The 20,980-nt window shown below is 55.2% G+C and overlaps 1 protein-coding gene across 1 annotated transcript; it reads right to left on the minus strand.

Moving 5' to 3' along the window:
* Positions 1–4,988: 4,988 nt before the first annotated feature.
* LOC137457463 (zinc finger protein 135-like) lies at positions 4,989–20,460 on the minus strand. Its single transcript, XM_068169363.1, has 3 exons — positions 20,436–20,460; positions 7,172–7,249; positions 4,989–6,603 (listed from the first exon to the last, which is right to left on the minus strand). The coding sequence occupies exon 3, from the start codon at positions 6,576–6,578 to the stop codon at positions 5,202–5,204; it is 1,377 nt and encodes a 458-aa protein (XP_068025464.1). The 5' UTR covers positions 6,579–6,603; positions 7,172–7,249; positions 20,436–20,460; the 3' UTR covers positions 4,989–5,201.
* Between the last annotated feature and the right edge of the window lie 520 nt (positions 20,461–20,980).

Here is a 20,980-nt window from a genome sequence, read left to right on the forward strand (position 1 = left end):
CCCAGGGAGGGCAAAAAAACTCTCATGAGCCCTCCCCCTCTGTTTTTTTTCCAGGATGGGCATGGCCCACCACAGGCAGACAATAGGTCAAAACAACAAAACAATATTTTAACACATCCCACCAAATGCTGCCCAGCTTCTCTCAGAGTCAAAGACAAAACACAGCTCTCTCTAATTCAAGCAAAGGCAAATCTTCCCTATAGTCTTCTCAAGCTAACCAAAACCAACTCTCTTCCCGCAACCAATCCTTTTTTCCCCTGCACTTCTTTTTTCTCAGGCACCAACCCATTTTTCCTATGTGCTTTTTTCTCTCAGGCATCAACCATCTTTTTTTCTTGCAAGTCTTTTTCCTCAGGCACCAACACTTTCATTCTCTGCTCTTGTTGTTTTTCGAGCACCAACACATTTTTCTGTGTACTTCTTTTTTCTTGGACACCAACCATTTTTTCCTCTGCACTTCTTTTCTCTCGAGCACCAACCCTTTTATTCCCTGTGCTTCTATTCTCTTGGGCACCAACCGTTTTGTTCTCTGTGCTTCTTTTTTCTCACACACCAAACATTTTTTCCTCTACTATCTTTTTTCTCAGGCAGCAACCCTTTTTCCTCTGTGCCTCCTTTCTCTCTGGCACCAACCCCTTTATTCCCTGCACTTCTCTTTTCTCAGGCACCCATTGTGTTTATTCTTTCTGTTTCTTTTTGCTCAGCCACCAACCCTTTTCCCCTCTGCACTTCTTTTTTCTGGGCACCTCCCCTTTTATTCCCTGCACTTCTTTTTTCTCAGGCACCAACACTTTTTTCTCTATGCTTCTTTTTCTTGGGCACCAACCCTTCTTTCCTCTGGCCTTCTTTTTCCTCGGGCACCAACACTTTGTTTCTCTGATCTTGGGTTTTTTTTGGAACCACCCTGGTTTTACTCTGTGCTTCTTTTCTTCTGGGTACCAACCTTTATCTTCTGTGCTGCTTTGTTCTCAGGCACCAACTCTTTGTTCCTCTGATCTTCTTTTTGCTCCAGCACCAACCTTTTTTCCCTCTGCACTGCTTTTCCCTTGGGCACCAGCCTTTTCTCCTCTGTGCTTCTTTTTTCTTGGCCACCAATCATTTTTATCTCTATGCTTCTTTTCTCTAGGGCACCAACCCTTTTTTCCCTTTGCTTTTTTTTTTCCTCCAGCACCAACACTTATTTCCTCAGCACTTCTTTTCTCTCGGACACCAACCCTTTTCTTCTCTGCACTTCTTTTTTCTTGGGCACAGACCCTTTTCTACTCTGCTCCTCTTTTCTCTTGGGCACCAACACTTTTTTTCTCTGAGCTTCTTTTTCCTTTGTGCACCAACCATTTTTCTTCTCTGGGCTTCTTTTCTCTCAGGCACCAACCCTTTTATTCCCTGCACTTCTTTTCTCTCAGGCACCAACCCTTTTATTCCCTGCACTTCTTTCTTCTCAGGCAGCAACACTTTTTTCTCTGTCCTTTTTTTTCTTGGGCACCAAACCTTTTGTCCTCTGCCCTTCCTTTCACTCGGGCACCAACTGTTTCTTCCTCTGTACTTCTGTTTCCTCTGGCACCAACCCTGTTTTCCTCTGCACTTCTCACTCGGGCACCAACCCTTTGTTTCTCTTCACTTTTTATCTCTGGGGCACGAACACATTTTTTCTCCGCACTTCTTTTTCCTTGGGCACCAACACTTTTATTCCCTGTGCTTCTTATTTCTTGGGCACCAACAATTTTGTTCTCTGCTCTTGGTTTCTTTCAGGTACCATCACATTTTTCTCTGCACTTCTTTTCTCTCAGGCACCAACCCTGTTTTTCCCTGCGCTTCTTTTCTCTCGGCCACCAACTCTTTTTTTCTCTGAGCTTCTTATTTGTCAGACACAAACTATTTTATTCTCTGCTCCTTTTTCCTCGGGCACCAATCATTTTTTTCCTCTGTACTTCTTTTTTCTCATGCAGCAATGCTTTTTTTTTCTCTGCACTTCTTTTTTCTTGGACACCAAGCCTTTTTTTCCCTGCACTTCTCTTTTCTTGGGCACTGACCCTATAATTCTCTGCACTTCTTTTTTCTTGGACACCAACCCTTTTTTCCTCTATGCTTCTTTGTTATCAGGCACTAACCCTTTTCCCCTGTGCTGCTTTTTCTCGGGCACCAACCCTTTTTATCTCTGAGAGTCTTATTTTTGTGCACAGACCTTTTTTTGCTCTGTGCTTCTTATTTCTTGGGCACAAGCAATTTTATTCTCTGCTCTTATTTTCTTTCAGCACCAACACATTTTTCTCTGTACTTCTTTTTTCTTGTGCACCATCCCTTTTTTTTCTCTGCACTTCTTACTTCTTTGGCACCAACTATTTTATTCTCTATCCTTTTCCCTCGGGCACTCACACTTTTATTCCCTGCGCTTCTCTTTTCTCGGTCACCAACACTTTTATTCTCTGTGCTTCTTTCTTCTCAGGCACTGAACATTTATTTTCTCCATTTCTTTTTTCTCAGGCATCAACCTTTTTTTCTCTTCGCTTTCTATCTCTTGGGCACCAAGACATTTTTCTTCTGCTCTTCTTTTTTCTCAGGCACCAACCCATTTATTCCCTGTGCTTACTTTTTCTCGGGCACCAACCCTGTTATTCTATGCACTTCTTTCTTCTCTGATCCCCTTTTATCTCAGGCACCAACACTTTTATTCTCTGGGCTTTATTCTTGGGCACCAAATCTTTTTTTTCTAGTGCTTCCTGCGCTGCTTTATTCTCAGGCACCAACCTTTTTTTCCTCTGCCCTTCTTTTTGCTCAGGCACCAACCCTTTTATTCCCTGCACTTCTTTTTTCTCAGGAACCAACCCTTTTGTTCTGTCCACATAGAATAGAATAGAATAGAATAGAATAGAATAGAATAGAATAGAATAGAATAGAATAGAATAGAATAGAATAGAATAGAATAGACCATGTTGGAAGAGACCTTCAAGATCATCACATCCAACTCATCATCCAACACCATCTAATAAACTAAACCATGGCACCAAGCACCCCATCAAGTCTTCTCCTAAACACTCCCAATGATGGCAACTCTGCCAGTTCCCCAGGCATCCCATTCCAATGGGCAATCACTCTCTCTATGATAAACTTCTTCCTAACCTCCAGTCTAAAGCTCCCCTGGTGCAGCTTGAGACTGTGTCCTCTTGTTCTGGTGCTGGTTGCCTGGGAGAAGAGACCAGCCCCCACCTATCCACCACCTCCCTTCAGGTAGTTGTAGACAGCAATAAGGTCTGCCCTGAGCCTCCTCTTCTCCAGGCTAAGCAACCTCAGAACCCCCAGCCTCTCCTCATAGGACCTGTACTCCAAACCCCTCCCCAGCTTTGTTGCCCTTCTCTGGACACCTTCCAGCAAGTCAACATTCTTCCTAAACTGAGGGGCCCAGAACTGGACACAGGACTCAAGGTGTGGACTAACCAGTGCAGTGTACAGGGGCAGAATGACCTCCCTGCTCCTGCTGGCCACACTGTTCCTGATAAAGCCCAGGATGCCTTTGGCCTTCTTGGCCACCTAGGTGCACTGCTGGCTTACGTTCAGCCTACTATCAACTAGTACCACCAAGGTTGGTTTCTGTTTGGCTGCTCTCCAGCCACTCTGACCCCAGCCTGTAGCACTGCATGGGGTTGTTGTGGCCAAAGAGCAGCACCCGGCACTTAGAGAGCCTTGGCCTCCAACCAGATGGAGGGGAGAAACAAATTGGTTTGTTGGACCACACAGAACCAATGGCCTGGCAAGTTGAAGCCATGAGAGGATAAAGCTTTAGTAGATACAGGTGCCCAGAGTGCTCTAACACCATCAAACCATGAGGGGTGGAACCCATCTGTGTTTCTGGTGTGTCAGGAGGATCCCCACACCTGGATGTGTTGGAAGCTGAGTACTGGGATGCAAGCCACAGTTTGCTTTCACTTGGAGGCATGGAAGGAGTCACTGGTCTCAGACTGCCCCAGAGCTAGAAACACAGCCCCAGCATTTGCAGCATTTGGACTGGGCATGGACTGATCCAGACTGTGCTGGAACAGAGTGGAGCTGCAGAGCACCTGCAGTGAGCAGCCCTCTGGGTACTGCAAAGCAACCTCCTGTGGAGTGAGAATGGACAGTGCCTGAGGTGTGCTGCTGATTGCTGCTGGGCATGGTGCAGGTGGCACAGAATGAGGACTTGGGAATATCAAAGGTTAAGCTGGAAATTTGCTGCCATTGTTCCACACCATTCTGCCTCATGCCACCTTCACAGGGACAGTGCTGGCTGGAGCAAAGTACTACAGGGTCTGAAGTTCAGATGGCAACATGAGAGGCTTCCTGTTCTGGTTGCTGCTGTTGGGTTCTGGCTCTCAGGTGCTGGCTCTTTGCTGAGGGGGAGGGCTGCAGGGGTTTAACTCCTGGCTGCTGCAGCTCACTGCTGTGCTTCTTTCTGCAAACAGCCTCAGGTCAGTGTGCATTATGGGATCTCCTTTGGATTCAGATCTGTTGATGTCTCAAGTCCTTATCTCAGACCAGAGGGGGTTTTGATTTGTGTGTGTTATTTTTCCATTCCCTTCTGTTTTGGGCGAGAACAGGCAGCTTAACCTCTTCAACCTGTTCCAGCCCCAGAGTGGAAAGCCAACAGAAGCTTTCTGAGTTCTTCCAGAGATCTCCATGAGCTTCCCCCTACACCCTCCAAAGATCCCAAAAGTCAGTCCCAGGACCATCCAAATCCCAAACACCTAAGATCACCTGAAAGCCCCTGAAGAATGCCTCTGAGATGCCCTTCAAGACTCCTCTGAGAACCTCATTTCCCCTCCCTGAACTGGGCACACAGCTCCACCCCATCCCTTGGGAGCAAATGCCCCCAAAATTTGGGCATTGAGGCAGGGATATCTGAAATAAAAGCAAAGAGACAGGATTTGGGTAACTTTTGGGTTTTATTGAGACAATTGGTCAATGGACAGAGGATTTCTTACCCCAGGGAGACACAAAGCATAAGGGAAGAACCAGACAGACCCTGTCAAAGCCCTTCCCAGCTCCACTGGGACCTCCAGCTGTGCCGACTCAGCACTGTAATTGTTCTCATTAGCAACAATTGGTGTTCCGAAGGGCAGGAGGTGTTGGTTGCTGCTGGTGTCCCCAGTCTCTGAGAATTGCAAAGGAAAAAGGGATGATTTTGGTGCTGGAAAGGCCCTCTCAGAAGGGTCACGATTACCCAACAGATTCTAGGTGGATTTATGCCTCCCCTCCAGTGCAGGCTGCTCTCTGGTGTGGGTGCATTGGTGATTGCTGAGGGATCGCTTCTCGCTGAAGCTCTTCCCACAGTGACCACAGGTGAACAGCTTCTCACCAATATGGGTGCAGCGGTGACCAACGAGCGTGCCCCGGTGGCGGAAGCTCTTGCCACAATCTGCACAGGTGTAGGGCTTCTCACCAGTGTGAGTGCGGCGGTGAACAATGAGATTGCTCCTGTGGCTAAAGCTCTTGCCACAGTCAGGACAGGTGTAAGTCTTCTCACCAGTGTGGGTGCGGCAGTGAACAATGAGATTGCTCCTGCGGCTGAAGCTCTTGCCACAGTCAGGACAGGTGCAAGTCTTCTCACCACTGTGGGTGCGGCGGTGAGCAATGAGATAGCGCCTGTGGCTGAAACTCTCGCTACAGTCAGCACAGTTGTAAGACTTCTCACAGGTGTGGGTGCGGTGGTGCCCAATGAGAGTGTGCCTATGGCTGAACGCCTTGCCGCACTCAGCACAGCTGAATGATTTCTCGCCAGTGTGCACACGACGGTGCTCTGCGAGGTTCCCCATCTGGGTGAAGCTCTTACCGCAGTCGGCGCAGCTGTACGGTTGTTCCCCGCTGTGGATGAGTTGGTGCTGGATGTACAGAGTACTCGTGGTGAAGCTCTTGCCGCACTCAGCACAGGGGAACAGATGCTCTCCAGTGTGGATGCGGCGATGGATGGTGAGAGTGGACCTGTGTTTGAAGCTCTTGCCGCAGTCCCTGCAGGTAAAGGCCTTCTCACTGCTGTGGGTGAGGTGGTGTTGCATAAGAGTAAAGATCTGCCTGAACCGCTTGCCACAGCTGTCACAAGAGAAGGGCTTCTCTCCAGTGTGGGTGCGGCGGTGCCGGGTGAGATTATAGCGCTGGGTGAAGCTCTGTCCGCAGTCAGCACAGGTGAACGGGTTCTCTCCAGTGTGGGTGCGGCAGTGCTTGATGAGATCAGCGTTCCAGCGGAACCTCTTGCCACAGTCACCACAAACGAAGGGACAAGTGCCAGGTTGTAGGCAGAGGTGCTTCACTAGATCTGAGCTACCTGGGAAGCTCTGCCCACACTCAGGGCACTGATTCAGCTCTTTGGGTGACACTGAGGGACCTGCTCTGGCTTCATCCTCCTCCATACATTCCTCCCCCTCATCCTGGTCACCTTCATCATCATCATTATCCTCCTCTTCATAGTTGTCATTCTCAGCATCATCCTCCATCTTCTCCTCTTTTTTCTCCTCATCCTCCTCTACCTTGGCACTGCACATTGGCTTCTCCAACTTGATCTCTGGGTGCTGCTTCTCCTCCCAGCTCTTGTCTGGGTCCTTCTGTGAGGCCATACTGTGGCAGGCAGGGGTCACAGCTCTGCAATAGGGAAGATGGAAGCACCTGAGCCCAGGACCTCAAACCCTCAGATCCTGCCTGGGTCATGACACTCCCTGACTCCCAACACCCAGCTGGAGAAGAGAATGCAGAGGGGACCTCAAACCTTCAGTTTCTGCCACAGTATGGGCACAGACCTCTAATACCTGTGCTGAGACCCCAGGTTCCTGTGATCAGTGCCCTGAGGTACCCTGGGACTTACACATGGTCTTGTCCCACTCTCCTCGAGCCTGGTGGCATTGGCAGGGTGGTTCCTGGCCCAGCCTTGTCCTTTGGTCTCCCCTTGCTCAGACAATGGAGGCAGCAGCACTGAACAAGGAACACCAAACCACCTCCAACCTTCTCCCAGCACCCTCCAGATCCCAACCCCCAAACATCACCTCCCGCTCACAACACACTCCCAGCAGCCTGGAGCATTCCTCAACTCCCACAACACCTGATGTGCCTCAGAGCTCCTGGAGAGGTGAAATATGCTGGACAGGAGGAGGTGGAGGCTGGGAGCTGCCCTTGGGGCTGGGGTCCTGCTGTTAACCCACTCTGGGTTTCTTACCTCTTGGGCTGCTCCAAGGGGCAGGACTGCAAATTCTGCTCTTCCACAGCACACAGGGACACAGAGACCACTCAGCCCCTGACAGAGAAAAGCAAAGGGCTCAGGGGAGAGCACTGATCTGCAAGGGATGGCTCAGCACTGCCCAGGACCAGGCAGCACAGCTCAGCCTTGCTGGGGGCAGCTCCCAAGCCCAGCAGCACAGCCACAGCACACAGCCAGGGCTGATCAAGATGGGAGACCTCAACAAGTGCAGGCTCAGCTCCTTGCCCAGCACACAGCCCCCAGCACACAGCTGCAGGCCAGCACCACAACACAGCTGCCTCTACACAGCCTCTCCCAGCCCTTGCCTAAAGATTCCTCCCACTGCCTGCCCAGGCCTCTGCTGCCTGCAGCTGCATTTGACAGCAGATTTTGCTCTGGTCCCAGCTCTCCGCCCTGGCCCTGCCCCCACCACACTCACTGTGTGCTCACCTCTGCCCTGCACACACCTCTGCTGCCCACTCCCCAAGAGAAGATCAAAGCAGCCCTCACAACATACACAAAGGGAGCTTCATGATCCCTGCAGATGCAGCAAAGGAGGAAGGGACTTGGGCAGCTTCTTGCTAAACCTCTTCAGCCCTCGCTGGGATGCTGGACAGGGCTCTGGGCAACCTGAGCTAGTGCAGGATGTCCCTGCTGACTGCAGAGGGGCTTGGACTGCAGCACCTTTGCAGCTCCCTCCCAACCCAAACCACTCTAGGACTCTAGGAGTCTAAGCGCAGCCTCCAGGGAGAGCAGGAAAAAGATGAGGCAGAGGAGGACAAGGAAGAGGACAAGGAGGAGGAGAACCAAAATCCCTTCCCAACTCCTCCAAACCTCTGCCAAATTCCTGGAAAGCTCTTCCAGCTCTGCAGAGTTCATTCTGAAGAGAGCTGAGGGAGTTGCTAGGCTCAGGGATGTCTTGCACACTCTGCACAAATGCTCCAGAAGCTTTCCAAGTGCCCTCAAAACCAGCAGCACAGCTCTGCTGCCACACAATGCCAGGCTGCAAGGCACCCCAAGGCTCAGCTGCTCCAACCTTGCCAGCTGACACTGGCCTGGAAAGGAGCTGGCCCAGCCCCCTGCCAAGCTGAGCCTTCCAACTCTGCCCTGCAGGGCAATCCAACACTGCCCTGGGGAGAGGATTCCAATGGCTGACTGGCAGGGAAAAGCTTTTGCCTCTGCAGGGCACTGTGCCACTTCAGCTCAACTCTTGCAGCAGCTCTTTGAGATCTGCCTTTGGAGCACCACAAACTCTGAAGCACTGCAGTGCAAAGCAGCTCAGCTTCAACTTCCAACTGCCTGAACTCTCACATTTTAAATTCAAGGCAAGGGCCAAGCTCACACCCAGCCCCCAAGCTCAGAAACCAGCAACTAAGGTCAGAGTCAGCTCCCAAGCACAAGAATCCAGATCAGAAATGCAGAGCCAGCCCCCAGGCTCAGAGCCAGCTCCTAAGTTCACATCCAGGCCCCAAGCTCAAGAACCAGCAGCTAAGATCAGAACACTTCCCAAGCTCAGAGCCAGCCCCTGAGCTCAAGAACCAGCAATTAAGGTCAGAACACTTCCCAAGCTCAGAGCCACCTCCAGAGCTCACACCCAGGCCCCAAGCTCACAAGCCAGCAAATAAGGTCAGAACCACATTTCAAGCTCAAGAGCCAGCCCCCAAGCTCAAGAGCCAGCCACTAAGGTCCAGAACCTAGATCAAAAGTGCAGACTCCGCTCCCATGCCAGCAACTAAGCTCAGAATCACTTCCCAAGCTCAAGAACCAGCCCCTGACCTCAGAGACAGGCCCTGAGGTCAAGAACCACACCCCAAGCCCACAGCCAGCAACTAAGGTCAGAACCCTTTCCAAGCTTGACAACCAGACCCCAAGCTCAGCACCAGCCCCTCAGCTTGAGAACCAGCAATTAAGGTCAGAAACCCTTCCCAAGTTCAAAGCCAGCTCCCAAGCTCAGCGCCAGCAACTAAGGTCACAACCACTTCCCAAGCTCCAGAACCAATCTCCAAGCTCAATGGCAGCCCCAGAGATTAAAAACCATCCCCTGAGCCCAGAGCCAGCCCCCAAGCCCAAGAAGCAGCCCTGAGCTCAGGGAACAAGCTCCTGAGCTCAGACCCAGACCCCAAGCTCTAGAACCAGCAAGCAAAGTTAGAACTACTTCCCAAGCTCAAGAACCAACCCCCAAGCCCAGAGCCTGACCCCTGAACCCAAAACCAGCAAGTAAGGTCAGAACCAATTTCCTTAGCTCAAGAACCACTTCCCAAGCCCAGAACCAGCCTTCAAGCCCAGCACCAGCCTGCAACCTCAAGAGCCAGCAACTAAGGTCAGAACCACTTCCCAGCTCAAGAGCCAGCCCCCAAGCTCAAGAGCCAGCAACTAAGGTCAGAACAACTTCTCAAGATCAAGAACCAGCCCACCAGCCCCCAAGCTCACACTCAAATCTAACATGCAGACTCAGCTCCAGGACTTAGAGCCACCAACTAAGCTCAGATCCACTTCCCAAGCTTGACAGCCAGCCCCTGAGCTCAGGGCCAGCCCCCAAGCTTGAGAACCAGCACCTAAGGTCAGAACTACTTCCCAAGCTCAGAACTAGCCCCTGAGCTCTAGAGCCAGCCACTAAGGTCAGAAGCACTTCCCAAGCTCAAGAACCAGCCCCCGAGCCCAGAGCCAGTCCCCAAGGCCAAGAAGCAGCCCTGAGCTTAGGGAACAATCTCCTGAGCTCAGACCCAGACCCCAAGCCCAGAACTACTTCCCAATCTCAGAGCCAGCCCCTGAGCTCTAAAACCAGCAACCAAGGTCAGAACTACTTCCCAAGCTCAAGAACCAACCCCCAAGCCCAGAACCACTTCCTGAGCTCAGATGCAGTTCCCAAGCCCAGAGCCTGACCCCCAAGCTCAAGAGCCAGCAACTAAGGTCAAAGCCAACCCCCAGGTTAAGAACCAATTTCCTTAGCTCAAGAACCACTTCCCAAGCCCAGAGCCAGCCCTCAAGCCCTCAAGCCCAGAACCAGCCTGTGAGCTCAAGAGCCAGCAACTAAGGTCAGAAGCACTTCCCAGCCTGAGCTCAGGAGCCAGCCCCTGAACCAAGAGCCTGATCCCTGAGCTCAAGAAACAGCCCCCAAGCTCAGAGCCAGCTCCTAAGCTCTAGAACCAGCAACTAAGGTCAGAACAACTTCTCCAGATCAAGAACCAGCCCACCAGCCCCCAAGCTCACACTCAAATCTAACATGCAGACTCAGCTCCTGGGCTCAGAGCCAGCAGCTAAGGTCAGAACCACTTCCCAAGCTCAGGAGCCAGTACCCAAGATCAGACCCAGACCGCAAGCCCAGAAGCACTTCCCAAGCCCAGCGCCAGTACCCCTAGCTCAAGAACCAGCAACTAAGGTCAGAAACCCCAAACTCACGCTCCAATCAAAAGTGCAGACTCAGCACCCAGGCTCAGAGCCAGCAACTAAGGTCAGAACCACTTCCCAAGCTCAAGAACCAGCTCCCATGCTCAGAAGCTGCCCCCAGCTCAAGAATAAGCCACCAAGCTCAGACCCAGCCCCCGGGCCCGAGAGCCTGCCACTAAGGCCAGAACCACTTCCCAAGGTCACAGCCAGTCCCTGTGTGCAAACACCAGCCCCCAGCTCAGTGCCAGCAACTAAGGTCAGAACCACATCCCAAGCCCAGAGCCAGCCCCCGAGCCCAAGAACCAGCAACTAAGACCAGAACCACTTCTCGAGCTTAACAACCAGACCCCGAGCTCACGCTCAAATAAAAAGTGCAGACTCAGCTCCCAAGCTCAGAATCAGCTCCCAAGCTCAGAATCAGCTCCCAAGCTCAGGAATCATCAGCCAACACCACACCCAGCCCCCAAACTCAGACCCACACCCAAGCTCAAGACCCAGCTCCCAAGCTCTTGGGGGCACCAGAGCTGCACACAGCACTCCAGCAGCTCCAAAGTTCAGAACAGGTCCTCAAGGTCAGGCCCAGATCAAAAGTGCAGACCCAGATCCCAAGCTCAGATGCAGCTCCCAAGCTAAGAACCAGCAAACAACCTCACCCCCAGCCCCCAGGCTCAGAGCCAGTTTCACAACTTTGCTTATTTCAAGTTCCCTTCATTGCACTTCTGCTAAGTGTCCATATTGAAGCAGTCAGAGAATGCTTTGGCCTAGAAGGGACCCCAAAGAGCAGACAGCTCCAACCCCCTGCCATGCCCACAGACACCTTCCACCACACCACGCTGCTCAAGCCCTCATCCAACCTCACCCTCAGCACTTCCAGGGAGGGGGCAGCCAGCACCTCCCTGGCCAACCTGCTCCAGGCTCTCACCACCCCAGCTCCAAACAATTTCCTCCCAAGCTCCACTCCAAATCTGCCCTCCTCAACCTTCAATCCAGTCCCCCTCAGCCCATCACTCCCAGCCCCTCACCAAAGTCCCTCCACAGCTCCCCTGCAGACCCCAACAGCTACCACAAGGCTGCTCCAACCTCTCCCCACAGCCTTCTCCTCTCCACCCTCCACAGACACAAGACTCGCAGACCACCCCCACAGGGGAGCTACCACAGCCCTCCCACCACCCCCATGACCTCCTACACACCCCCTCCAATAGCTCAACCTCCTGCCCCTCCTGGGGGCACCACAGCTGCACACAGCACTCCAGCTGGCAGCACACAATGCTGCCAGCACAAAAACCATTGCAGCAAAAGCCTCAACCTGTGCTCAGCTGCCAAAACCAAAGGGACCTCAACTTGGCCACAAGAGAAAGGACCAAACTCAGCCAAGACACTGATCCAACATCCAAGGCTGCACAAAACAACCAGCAACAGCTTCCAGCAACAGCAGACCTGCAGCTGGGCTGCAAAGCTCTGCAGAAGAAAACCACTCCAGAAGGGCTCCAGGGCCCCAGGGATTGCAAAGCCCAGGCTCTCACTCTCCTCCTGCACAAGGAAAGCTTCACTTGGCCACAAGAAACCAAACACTTCCCCACACCGATCCATCCACACCACTTGACTTTCAACCTCCTTCAAGCCCTTGCCTGGCAGCAGCACTTCCTCAGCCCACAGCTCCAGCAACACCACAAGGCCTTGAAGGCTCTCCTGCACTCCACACCTCTCAGCCACACCCACACCCCTTGGCCACCCACAACCCAACAAGCTTCCTGCTCACCACTTCTCTTCCCAAGCCTCACCTCCCTTGGGCCCTCTCAGCACACCACCAACTGACCCCAAAAGGCTCCAGCTGACAGCACTGCTTGCAAGAATCCCAGGCACTTCCAAGGGCAGACTAGGAGCCCAGAGGCAAAACCCAAACCTTTCCCCTCTCCACAGGACTCTCTCCCATTTCCCATTCTTCCCAGCACCTCCAGCACCTAAGAGGCATTTGCTCTGGGGCAGCTTCCTCACACAGCCACACAATTGCCTGGCCTGCAAAAGACCTCTCTCAGCACTGAGGCCAACTGCCAGCCCCAACACCACCAGGGACACCAAACCATGGCCCCATGGCCACACCTTGCTGCAACACCTCCAGCCATGGCCACTCCACTGCCTCCCTGGGCAGCCTCTGCCAGGCCCTGACCACTCTGGCACCAAACTCATTCCTCCTCCTCTCCAACCTGAGCCTCCCCTGTGACAATTTCAGGCCAATTGCTCTCCTCCTAGTGCCTAAGACTAGGCACAAGAGCCCAACCCCCACCTCACTGCAGCCTCCTTGCAGGGAGCTCCAGAGGCCAAGGAGGTCTCCCCTCAGCCTCCTCTTCTCCACACTAAACACCCACAGCTCCCTCACCTGCTCCTCACCAGCCCTGCTCTCCAGACCCTTCCCCACCTTTATTGCCCTTCTCTGCACCTGCTCCAGACCCTCAAAGTCCTTCTTCGAGTCAGGGGCCCAAAACTCACCCCAGCATTCCAGGGGTGGCATCCCCAGGGCCCAGGACAGGAGGACAATCCCTGCCCTGGCCCTGCTGGACACAGCACTGCTGAGACTTGCAGAGCACTGCAATTGCTTTGCTCACTTGCAGCAATCATTTCCTTCCCTTCCCAGCTCATTGCACAGCAAAGAGCAGCAAGGGAATTGCTTTGGCTTCCGCTGAAGCTCCTCCAAGGAAGCTGCAGGACTTCTCACCACCAAAACCATCAACAACAGGCTGCCCCCAGCCCAAGCCAAACCTTTCAGTCCAATTCAATGCAGTTCCTCAGCCACAGGCAGACACTCAACAGGTCAGCCTCATTTGGCTGCCTGCCAGCAAGCATTTCCCCAGAGGCAGAGCAGCTGCAGCACAGCAGTCTGCTTCTGACCATGCTTCCTGCCAGCACAGCTGACAAAAGCTCTGCACAGCTCTCAGCCTGCAGCCACACAGCAAAAGCTCCTCCTGCCCTGAGCCTTTCTGTGCTCAGGAGGCCTGCAGAGAAACTGAGAATCACTCTGCAACCCCCCAGGGAGTCTTTGTGCCTCAAGAGATTGCAGAGCACAGAGGCCTTGGATGCCACCACCCCCAGCACAGCCAAACCGCCCCACAGCTGACACCAGCCCCAGGCGCTCCCAAGCTCAGGCTCAGCACAGCACCCACGCCTGACACCCCCACGGCACCCAGCACACAGCCTGCCCACAGCTCCCCCCCGCGCCTGGCCCTCAGCCCAGCCGCTGCCCTTCAGCACAGCAGCCGCCCGGCACCTGCCACCACAAAGCCTCCAAACCCCCAGGGCTCCCCCACACACCCCCACAGCAGCCTCTGCTGCAAGCCACACCCCACGCTCACCACCACCTCTCCTGCACACAGCAGCCCCCACAGCGCCGCTGCCACCTCAGCTCTGCTGCCAGCCCAGCCCCCAGCACAGGGACACAGGGACACAGGGCCAGGGACAGCCCCTGCAGCCCACCAATGGCTCCGCCTGCAACACAGCAGCAGCCAAAGGGGGCCTGCAGCTGCCCCCACCAGGGGGAGGCAGCAGCACAGCACCACAAGGAACCCCCAAACACACCCACCCCGACCCCACCCTAAACACGCACCCACAACCCCACACACCCCTCCCACAACCCCATACCCACCCACCCACCCCCAACACCTCTGCCCTACCCCCCACACACAGCCCCACAGACACACCCCCCACACAACTCCCCACACCACTCCCAACACCACACACCCCCCACAGCTCCCCACACACTGCCCACAGACACACACAGCTCCCCACAACCGCACCCACCCCCTCGCACCACCCCACCACTCCCCCACTCCCAGCCTCACCACCCCGACCCACACCACACCCACACACAGCCTCCCCCACCACCACCAACTCCTACCCCCAAACCCACACAGCCCCACGGGCTCCTCACCAGCCCCTCACACGCCCCTCTCCGACCCCAAGCCCCCACCCAACCTCACACACGCCCCCACAACTCCACAGCCCCCAACAACCACCCCCCACAGCCCCACCCACACCAGCCCCACACCTCACCGAGCCCTCCTCAAGCCCAGCTCCAGGACACAGCCCTCAGCCCCACCGCAGCCCAATGCCAACCCCACCAGCCGCTCCCCCAAGCCCCAAGGGATCCCCACCCCAGCAGCCCCCACTCTGCCCCGCGCCTGCCCACACCTACCCCACAGCCCAGGCCAAAGGGGCGCACAGCAGCAGGAAGAGGAAGGACGAAGAGCTCGGAGCAGAGGCAGCTGCCGACTGCCGTCCCCTGCAGCCTCCTGGCAGCCTGGGCGAGCAGAGAGCGATGCAATGGAGGCCCCGAACCGCCCACGTTGCAGCCCAGCCCAGGCGGGGGCTGGGGCCGCAGGGGAAGCCCCGCCCACGGCTGGGCGTCCGGAGCCAATGAGAGACGCCGGATTACCCCAACCACGCCTCCAAGTCCCAGCGGGGAGCTGCGGCCCTGGCTCCGTGCGGGGCATGCCGGGAGGTGCAGCTCTCAGCCAGGGCGGCGCCGTCTGGGCTGAGCTGCGCTGCGGGGGCAGGGCTGGGGCACAGCAGCTCCGCAACACCTCTGACCCAGCAGCTGCGCACAGCTCCCAGGAGCTTTGGCTCAGCTCGGAAAGCTTGCGCAGAGGTTTCCAGGAGCTCTGCAGAGCTGCGGAGGAGTTTTTTCGCTGAGGATTCTCTGCAGGGTTGGGAACCCAAAACCTCCTCCCAGCCTCTCCCAAACTCTTGCAGAGAGATTTCGATGCCTCCCGAGGGGGCTTGGGGCAGCTCCAGGGGATGTGAACGGCTCGGGAAGAGCTTTTCTGTCGCCTTCCAGAGTTTCCAGCAGGTGCTGAGGACTTTTCCGGCAGTTTTCAGCCTTTTGCAGCATTTCTGAAGGATGTTGGAGACTGCAAGAAGCCAGAGCCTGGCTGAGAGCTCTGCAGAATCAGTTTGCAGGAGCTTGGCAGCCATGGGGATGAGGTTCTGGAATTGGTTTGGGTTCATTTTGGCACTTTTAATCATTTCCCGCAGCTCTGTGGATAATTTCCAGCCCCTTTTCCTTCCTTTTGAAGCTATTTTCCTTATTTTGGGCTGATTTTAATGGGGTTTGGGGAGATTTTGCTTAGCCTCAGGCATTTTGAATGACTTTTGAAGATAGTTTGAGTATTTTCATCTCCTTTTTCATGATTACTGAAGACATTTTGATCATTTTCAGGCCTTTTCAATGATTTTTTGGAGATATTTAGACCATTTTTAGGATTTTTCTAATGGTTTTTGAGGTATTTTTATTATTCCCAGTCCCTTTCAATGATTTTTGAAGTATCTTTACTCATTCCAGGTCCTTTTAGTGAGTTTTGAAGACATTTTGATTATTTTTGTCCATATTTGATGTTTTTCTACAAGATTTTGATTCTTTTCAGGTCCTTTGAATGATGTTCAGAGAGATTTGGATCATTTTTAAGCCATTTTTTACAAAGCATTTTGAGTGCCAAAAAAACTCCTTAAAATCCTCAAGTCCTCAAACAGAGCTTTTAAAGCATCTTTAGGGAGGTTTAGGAGGTTCTAATAGTTTGGGAAATGTTAAAATCTTCTCCAAGTGCTGAAAGAGGAATCCAGAGGCACAAAGCTGTCAGCTCCCCTGAGCTGCAGCTATAGAATTTGGGGGGGTTGAGAGGTGAAGCATCAGGACTGTGGAACCTGCTGCTCCTGGCAGAGTTGATCCAATCAGAGAAGAGTTTGGGTTGGGGAAACCCCAAATTCAGCTGGCAGCTGTTGGCAGGAGGAACATTGCCCTGCTCGAAGCAGAGCCTTTGAACTGCAGCTGAGGGTTCAGAGCTGCCTTAGGAGGAGACTTGAGCCCTGGGGATGGATCCCAGTGGGAGTTGTGTTCTCAGCCCCTGAGTGCTGCTGGTTTGCCACAGGGTTTCACAGACAGACTCACTAAGGTTGGAAAAGACCTCCAAGATCATCAAGTCCAACCTTCTACTTACATCTCCATGACCACCAGACCATGTCCCAGAGTGCCACCTCTACTCATTTCTTGAATACATCCAGGGACAGTGACTCTCCCACCCCCCTGGGCAGCCTGCTCCAATGCCTGAGCACTCTTGAAGCAAAGAAATTTTTCCTCCTCTCCAACCTAAATCTCCCCTGGTACAATTTCAGGGCATTTCCTCTTGTCCTGTCATTGGTTACTTGGGAGAAGAGGCCAATATTGGCCTCACTCTGATCTCCTTTCAGGAACATGTAGAGATCAAGGAGGTCTCCTCTCGTCCTTCTTCAGAATAAGCAATCCCAGGTCCCTCAGCCTCTCCTCACCAGACCTGCTCTCCAATCTCCTCACCAGCTTTGCTGCCCTTCTCTCTCCCTGCTCCAGCACCTCAGTGACTTTCTCATACTGTGATGCCCAAAACCAAACACAGCACTTGAGATGCAGTCTCACCAGTGCTGGCTCCAGAGAGACAATCACTTCCTGCTGGTCACAGCCCTTCTGATCCAGGCCAGGATGATGGAGGTCTTCCTAACCACCTGGGTGCACACTGGCTCATGCTCAGCTGGCTGTCTACCAACACCCCCAGGCCCTTTTCTGCTGGGCAGTTTCCAGCCACGCTGCCCCAAGCCTGCAGCCTTCACGGGGTTGTTGTGATGCTAGCACAAGAGCCAGTGCTTGGCCTTATTAAACCTTCTGGAACTGACCTTAGCCCAGCAGCCCAACCTCTCCAGACCTCTCTGCAGAGGCTTCCTACCCTGCAGCACATCAACACTCCCACTTCATGTTGTCTGCACCTTGCTCACTCTGTAATTGCTTGCTGTTTATGTGGCAGAAGATGCAGTCAGAAATCACCTGAAGTACCACCACCACCAGGGTTTGTCTGGTGAACATTGAAAGGCTTAGAAACCAGAAACCAGACCAGGGGAAAAAAAAACCAAACCAAGAAGACACCTAACAAACACTAAGGTGAGCATTAAAACTCCAGTTGAGTTATAGCCACCCTGGGTTTCAAATGTTTCCATGAGCAATCATAGAATCGGTTCTGGGAGCTCTGTGCTTTGCCTTGGCAGGGAGGTGAGGGAGACAAATATCTGCTGCTCAGCACTGACTAGGTCCAGCCCATGGCTGTGGTCATAGCATCATAGTATCATAGAATCAGTCAGGGTTGGAAGGGACCACAAGGATCATCTAGTTCCAACCCCCCTGCCATGGGCAGGGACACCCCACACTAGATCAGCCTGGCCACAGCCTCATCCAGCCTGGGCTTAAACACCTCCAGGGCTGGGGCCTCAACCACCTCCCTGGACAACCCATTCCAGGGCTTCACCACTCTCATGGGGAAGAACTTCCTCCTCACATCCAGCCTGAATCTCCCCACCTCAAGCTTCATTCCATTCCCCCTAGTCCTATCACCACCTGAGATCCTGAGCAGTCCCTCCCCAGCCTTCCTGTAGCCCTCTTCAGATACTGGAAGGCCACAATGAGGTCACCTCAGAGCCTTCTCTTCTCCAGACTGAACAGCCCCAACTCCTTCAGTCTGTCCTCATAGGAGAGGAGCTCCAACCCTCTGCTCATCCTCCTGGCCCTGCTCTGGACACCTTCCAGCACCTCCACATCCCTCTTGTAATAGGGGCTCCAGAACTGGAGGCAGTACTCCAGGTGGGGTCTCACCAGGGCTGAGCAGAGGGGGAGGATCACCCCCTTGCCCTGCTGGCCACACTTCTCCTGATGCAGCCCAGGAGCTGATTGGCTTTGCGGGCTGCAAGTGCACACTGAGAGCTCATGTTGAGCTTCTCCTCCCCCAGCACCCCCAAGTCTCTCTCCTCAGGGCTGCTTTCCAGCCAGTCACTGCCCAGCCTGGATTTGTGCCTGGGATTGCCTCGACCCAGCTGCAGGACCCTGCCCTTGGTCTTGTTGAACCTCCTGAGGTTGGCTTGTGCCCACCTCTCCAGCCTGTCCAGCTCCCTCTGGATGGCCTCCCTTCCCTCCAGCTGTCTGCTGCACCACGCAGCTTGGTGTCAGACAGCTTGGGATCATTGCATCATAGACTGCTGGGATGGTAGGGGCTGGAAAGGAGCTCTGGAGAGGAGGTTCAATCCCCCTGCCAGAGCAGGATCCCCTGGGGCAGGTCCCACAGGAACGCATCCGGATGGCTCTGGAAGCTCTCCGGCAAGGGGCACTGCAGGGCCTCTCTGGGCAGCCTGCTGCAGGGCTCCAGCACCCTTCCAGCCAAGAAGTTTCTCCCCATGGTGAGGTGGAGCTTGCTGTGTCCCAGCCTGTATCCATTGCCCCTTGTCCTGCCCCAGGACACCATTACAGAGAGCCTGGCACCACCTTCTTGACAGCCACCTGGATGTTTTTCCAGGCCTGGCCCTTCCCAGCCTAAAGGAGTAAGAATCACAGAGTGCCTGTGGCTGGAGAAGACCTTTCAGGTGCAGGTCAGCCATGCCCTGAGCCTGGCACTGTGCCAGAGCTGAAGAGGTCCTTTGGTCAATAGTATTTTGTTGTGGGCTGTGGACCATAGAGAAGATTCCTCCAGCAGTGCCAGAGAGCAGCAAGGGGCTGGGCAGTGGCCAGAGGGTGGGCACAGGACATGGTGAATTGTTCTGCCATCCCATAATCCCTGCAGCTGCCCTGGAAGCAGAATGCACAGCCAGCTCCTCCCCTCTGCTCCCTCATCTCTCCCCTGGGTGGGTGGCAGCTGTTGGCTCTCCTGGTTTGTGGGGGAGGGAGGGGAGGGGGAGAGGGAGGGGAGAGGGAGGGGAGAGGGAGGGGAGAGGGAGGGGAGAGGGAGGGGAGAGGGAGGGGAGAGGGAGGGGAGGGGAGGGGAGGGGAGGGGAGGGGAGGGGAGGGGAGGGGAGGGGAGGGGAGGGGAGGGGAGGGGAGGGGAGGGGAGGGGAGGGGAGGGGAGGGGAGGGGGAGGGGGAGGGGAGAGGGAGGGGAGAGGGAGGGGAGAGGGAGGGGAGAGGGAGGGGAGAGGGAGGGGAGAGGGAGGGGAGAGGGAGGGGAGAGGGAGGGGAGAGGGAGGGGAGAGGGAGGGGAGAGGATTAACCAGGTTGGAAGAGCCCTTTGAGATCATCAAGTCCAACCTCTCACCCAGCACCATCTGATCAACTAAACCATGGCACCAAGTGCCTCATCCAGGCTCTTCCTAAACACCTCCAGGGATGGAGACTCCAACACCTCCCTGGGCAGCACATTCCCATGGCCAATCTCTCTCTCTATGAAGAACTTCTTCCTAACATCCAGCCTAAACCTCCCCTGGCACAGCTTGAGACTGTGCCCTCTTGTTCTGGCTGCCTGGGAGAAGAGACCAACCCCCACCTGGCTACAGCCTCCCTTCAGGGAGTTGTAGACAGCAATGAGGTCTGCCCTGAGCCTCCTCTTCTCCAGGCTCAGCAACCCCAGAGCTCCCTCAGCCTCTCCTCCCAGGGCTGTGCTCCACCCCCAGTGCCAGTGCCAGCCCCGCCTGGTGCTGAGTGCGGGCAGCAGGGCTGGGATGAGAGTTGCACTCTGGACCCCGTCCCTCCCGGCCGCTCTCTGACACCTCACCGCCCCCCCCCATTGCTGTCCCAATGCACATCCTGCACAGCACAGACTGCAAACAGCCAAGAGCTTCAGGAGCCAACCCCGCGGCCCCCAGCCCCGCCGGCACCCCCCTGCCCCTGGCCAAAGCCAAACAGAACAATTCCTCACCCTCCCCGAGCCTGCCCCAGCCCCACGGAGCCCCCTGCCCCCCGCGCCCCTCCCGACCCCCAACTCCGCACACGCCCCCGGCAGCCCCACGCAGCCAGAGCCTTCCCCGCTGCGCTGCCGCCGCCCTCAGCGCTCCCCGGCCCCCTCAGCCCCTCCCGCCCCGCCGCAGCTCACCAGCCGGCAGCTGCCGCTCGCCCGCCAGCACCTCCGGCACTTCTCCCGCGCTCCGGCCCCGCTGCCGCTCCCCACGGGGCAGCAACAATGGCGGCCGCGGCCGGCAGGGGCAGCTCCTGGCTGGGCCTCGGCAGCGCCCAGGGGGAGGAGCTGCCGCTCTCCCGCCGCCTCTCATTGGCTGCGGCTGCCCGGCCGTGGGCGGGGCTTCCTCTGCGGCCCCAGCCCCCGCCTGGGCTGGGCTGCGACGTGGGCGGTTCGGGGCCTCCATTGCATCGCTCTCTGCTCGCCCAGGCTGGCAGGAGGCTGCAGGGGACGGCAGTCGGCAGCTGCCTCTGCTCCGCTCTTCCTCTTTCCTCTTCCTGCTGCTGTGCGCCCCTTTGGCCTGGGCTGTGGGGTAGGTGTGGGCAGGTGCGGGGCAGAGTGGGGGCTGCTGGGGTGGGGATCCCTTGGGGCTTGGGGGAGCGGCTGGTGGGGTTGGCATTGGGATGGCCTGGGGCTGAGGGCTGTGTCCTGGAGCTGGGCTTGAGGAGGGCTCGGTGAGGTGT

Source organism: Melanerpes formicivorus, unplaced genomic scaffold (assembly GCF_026170545.1).
Source record: "Melanerpes formicivorus ecotype bairdi unplaced genomic scaffold, bMelFor1.0.p_v2 SCAF_180, whole genome shotgun sequence".
NCBI classification, from domain to species: Eukaryota; Metazoa; Chordata; class Aves; order Piciformes; family Picidae; genus Melanerpes; species Melanerpes formicivorus.

Coding starts and splice junctions, on each gene's coding strand:
- LOC137457463 (XM_068169363.1), bottom strand. CDS start 6,578: ATGGCCTCACAGAAGGACCCAGACAAGAGCTGGGAGGAGAAGCAGCAC.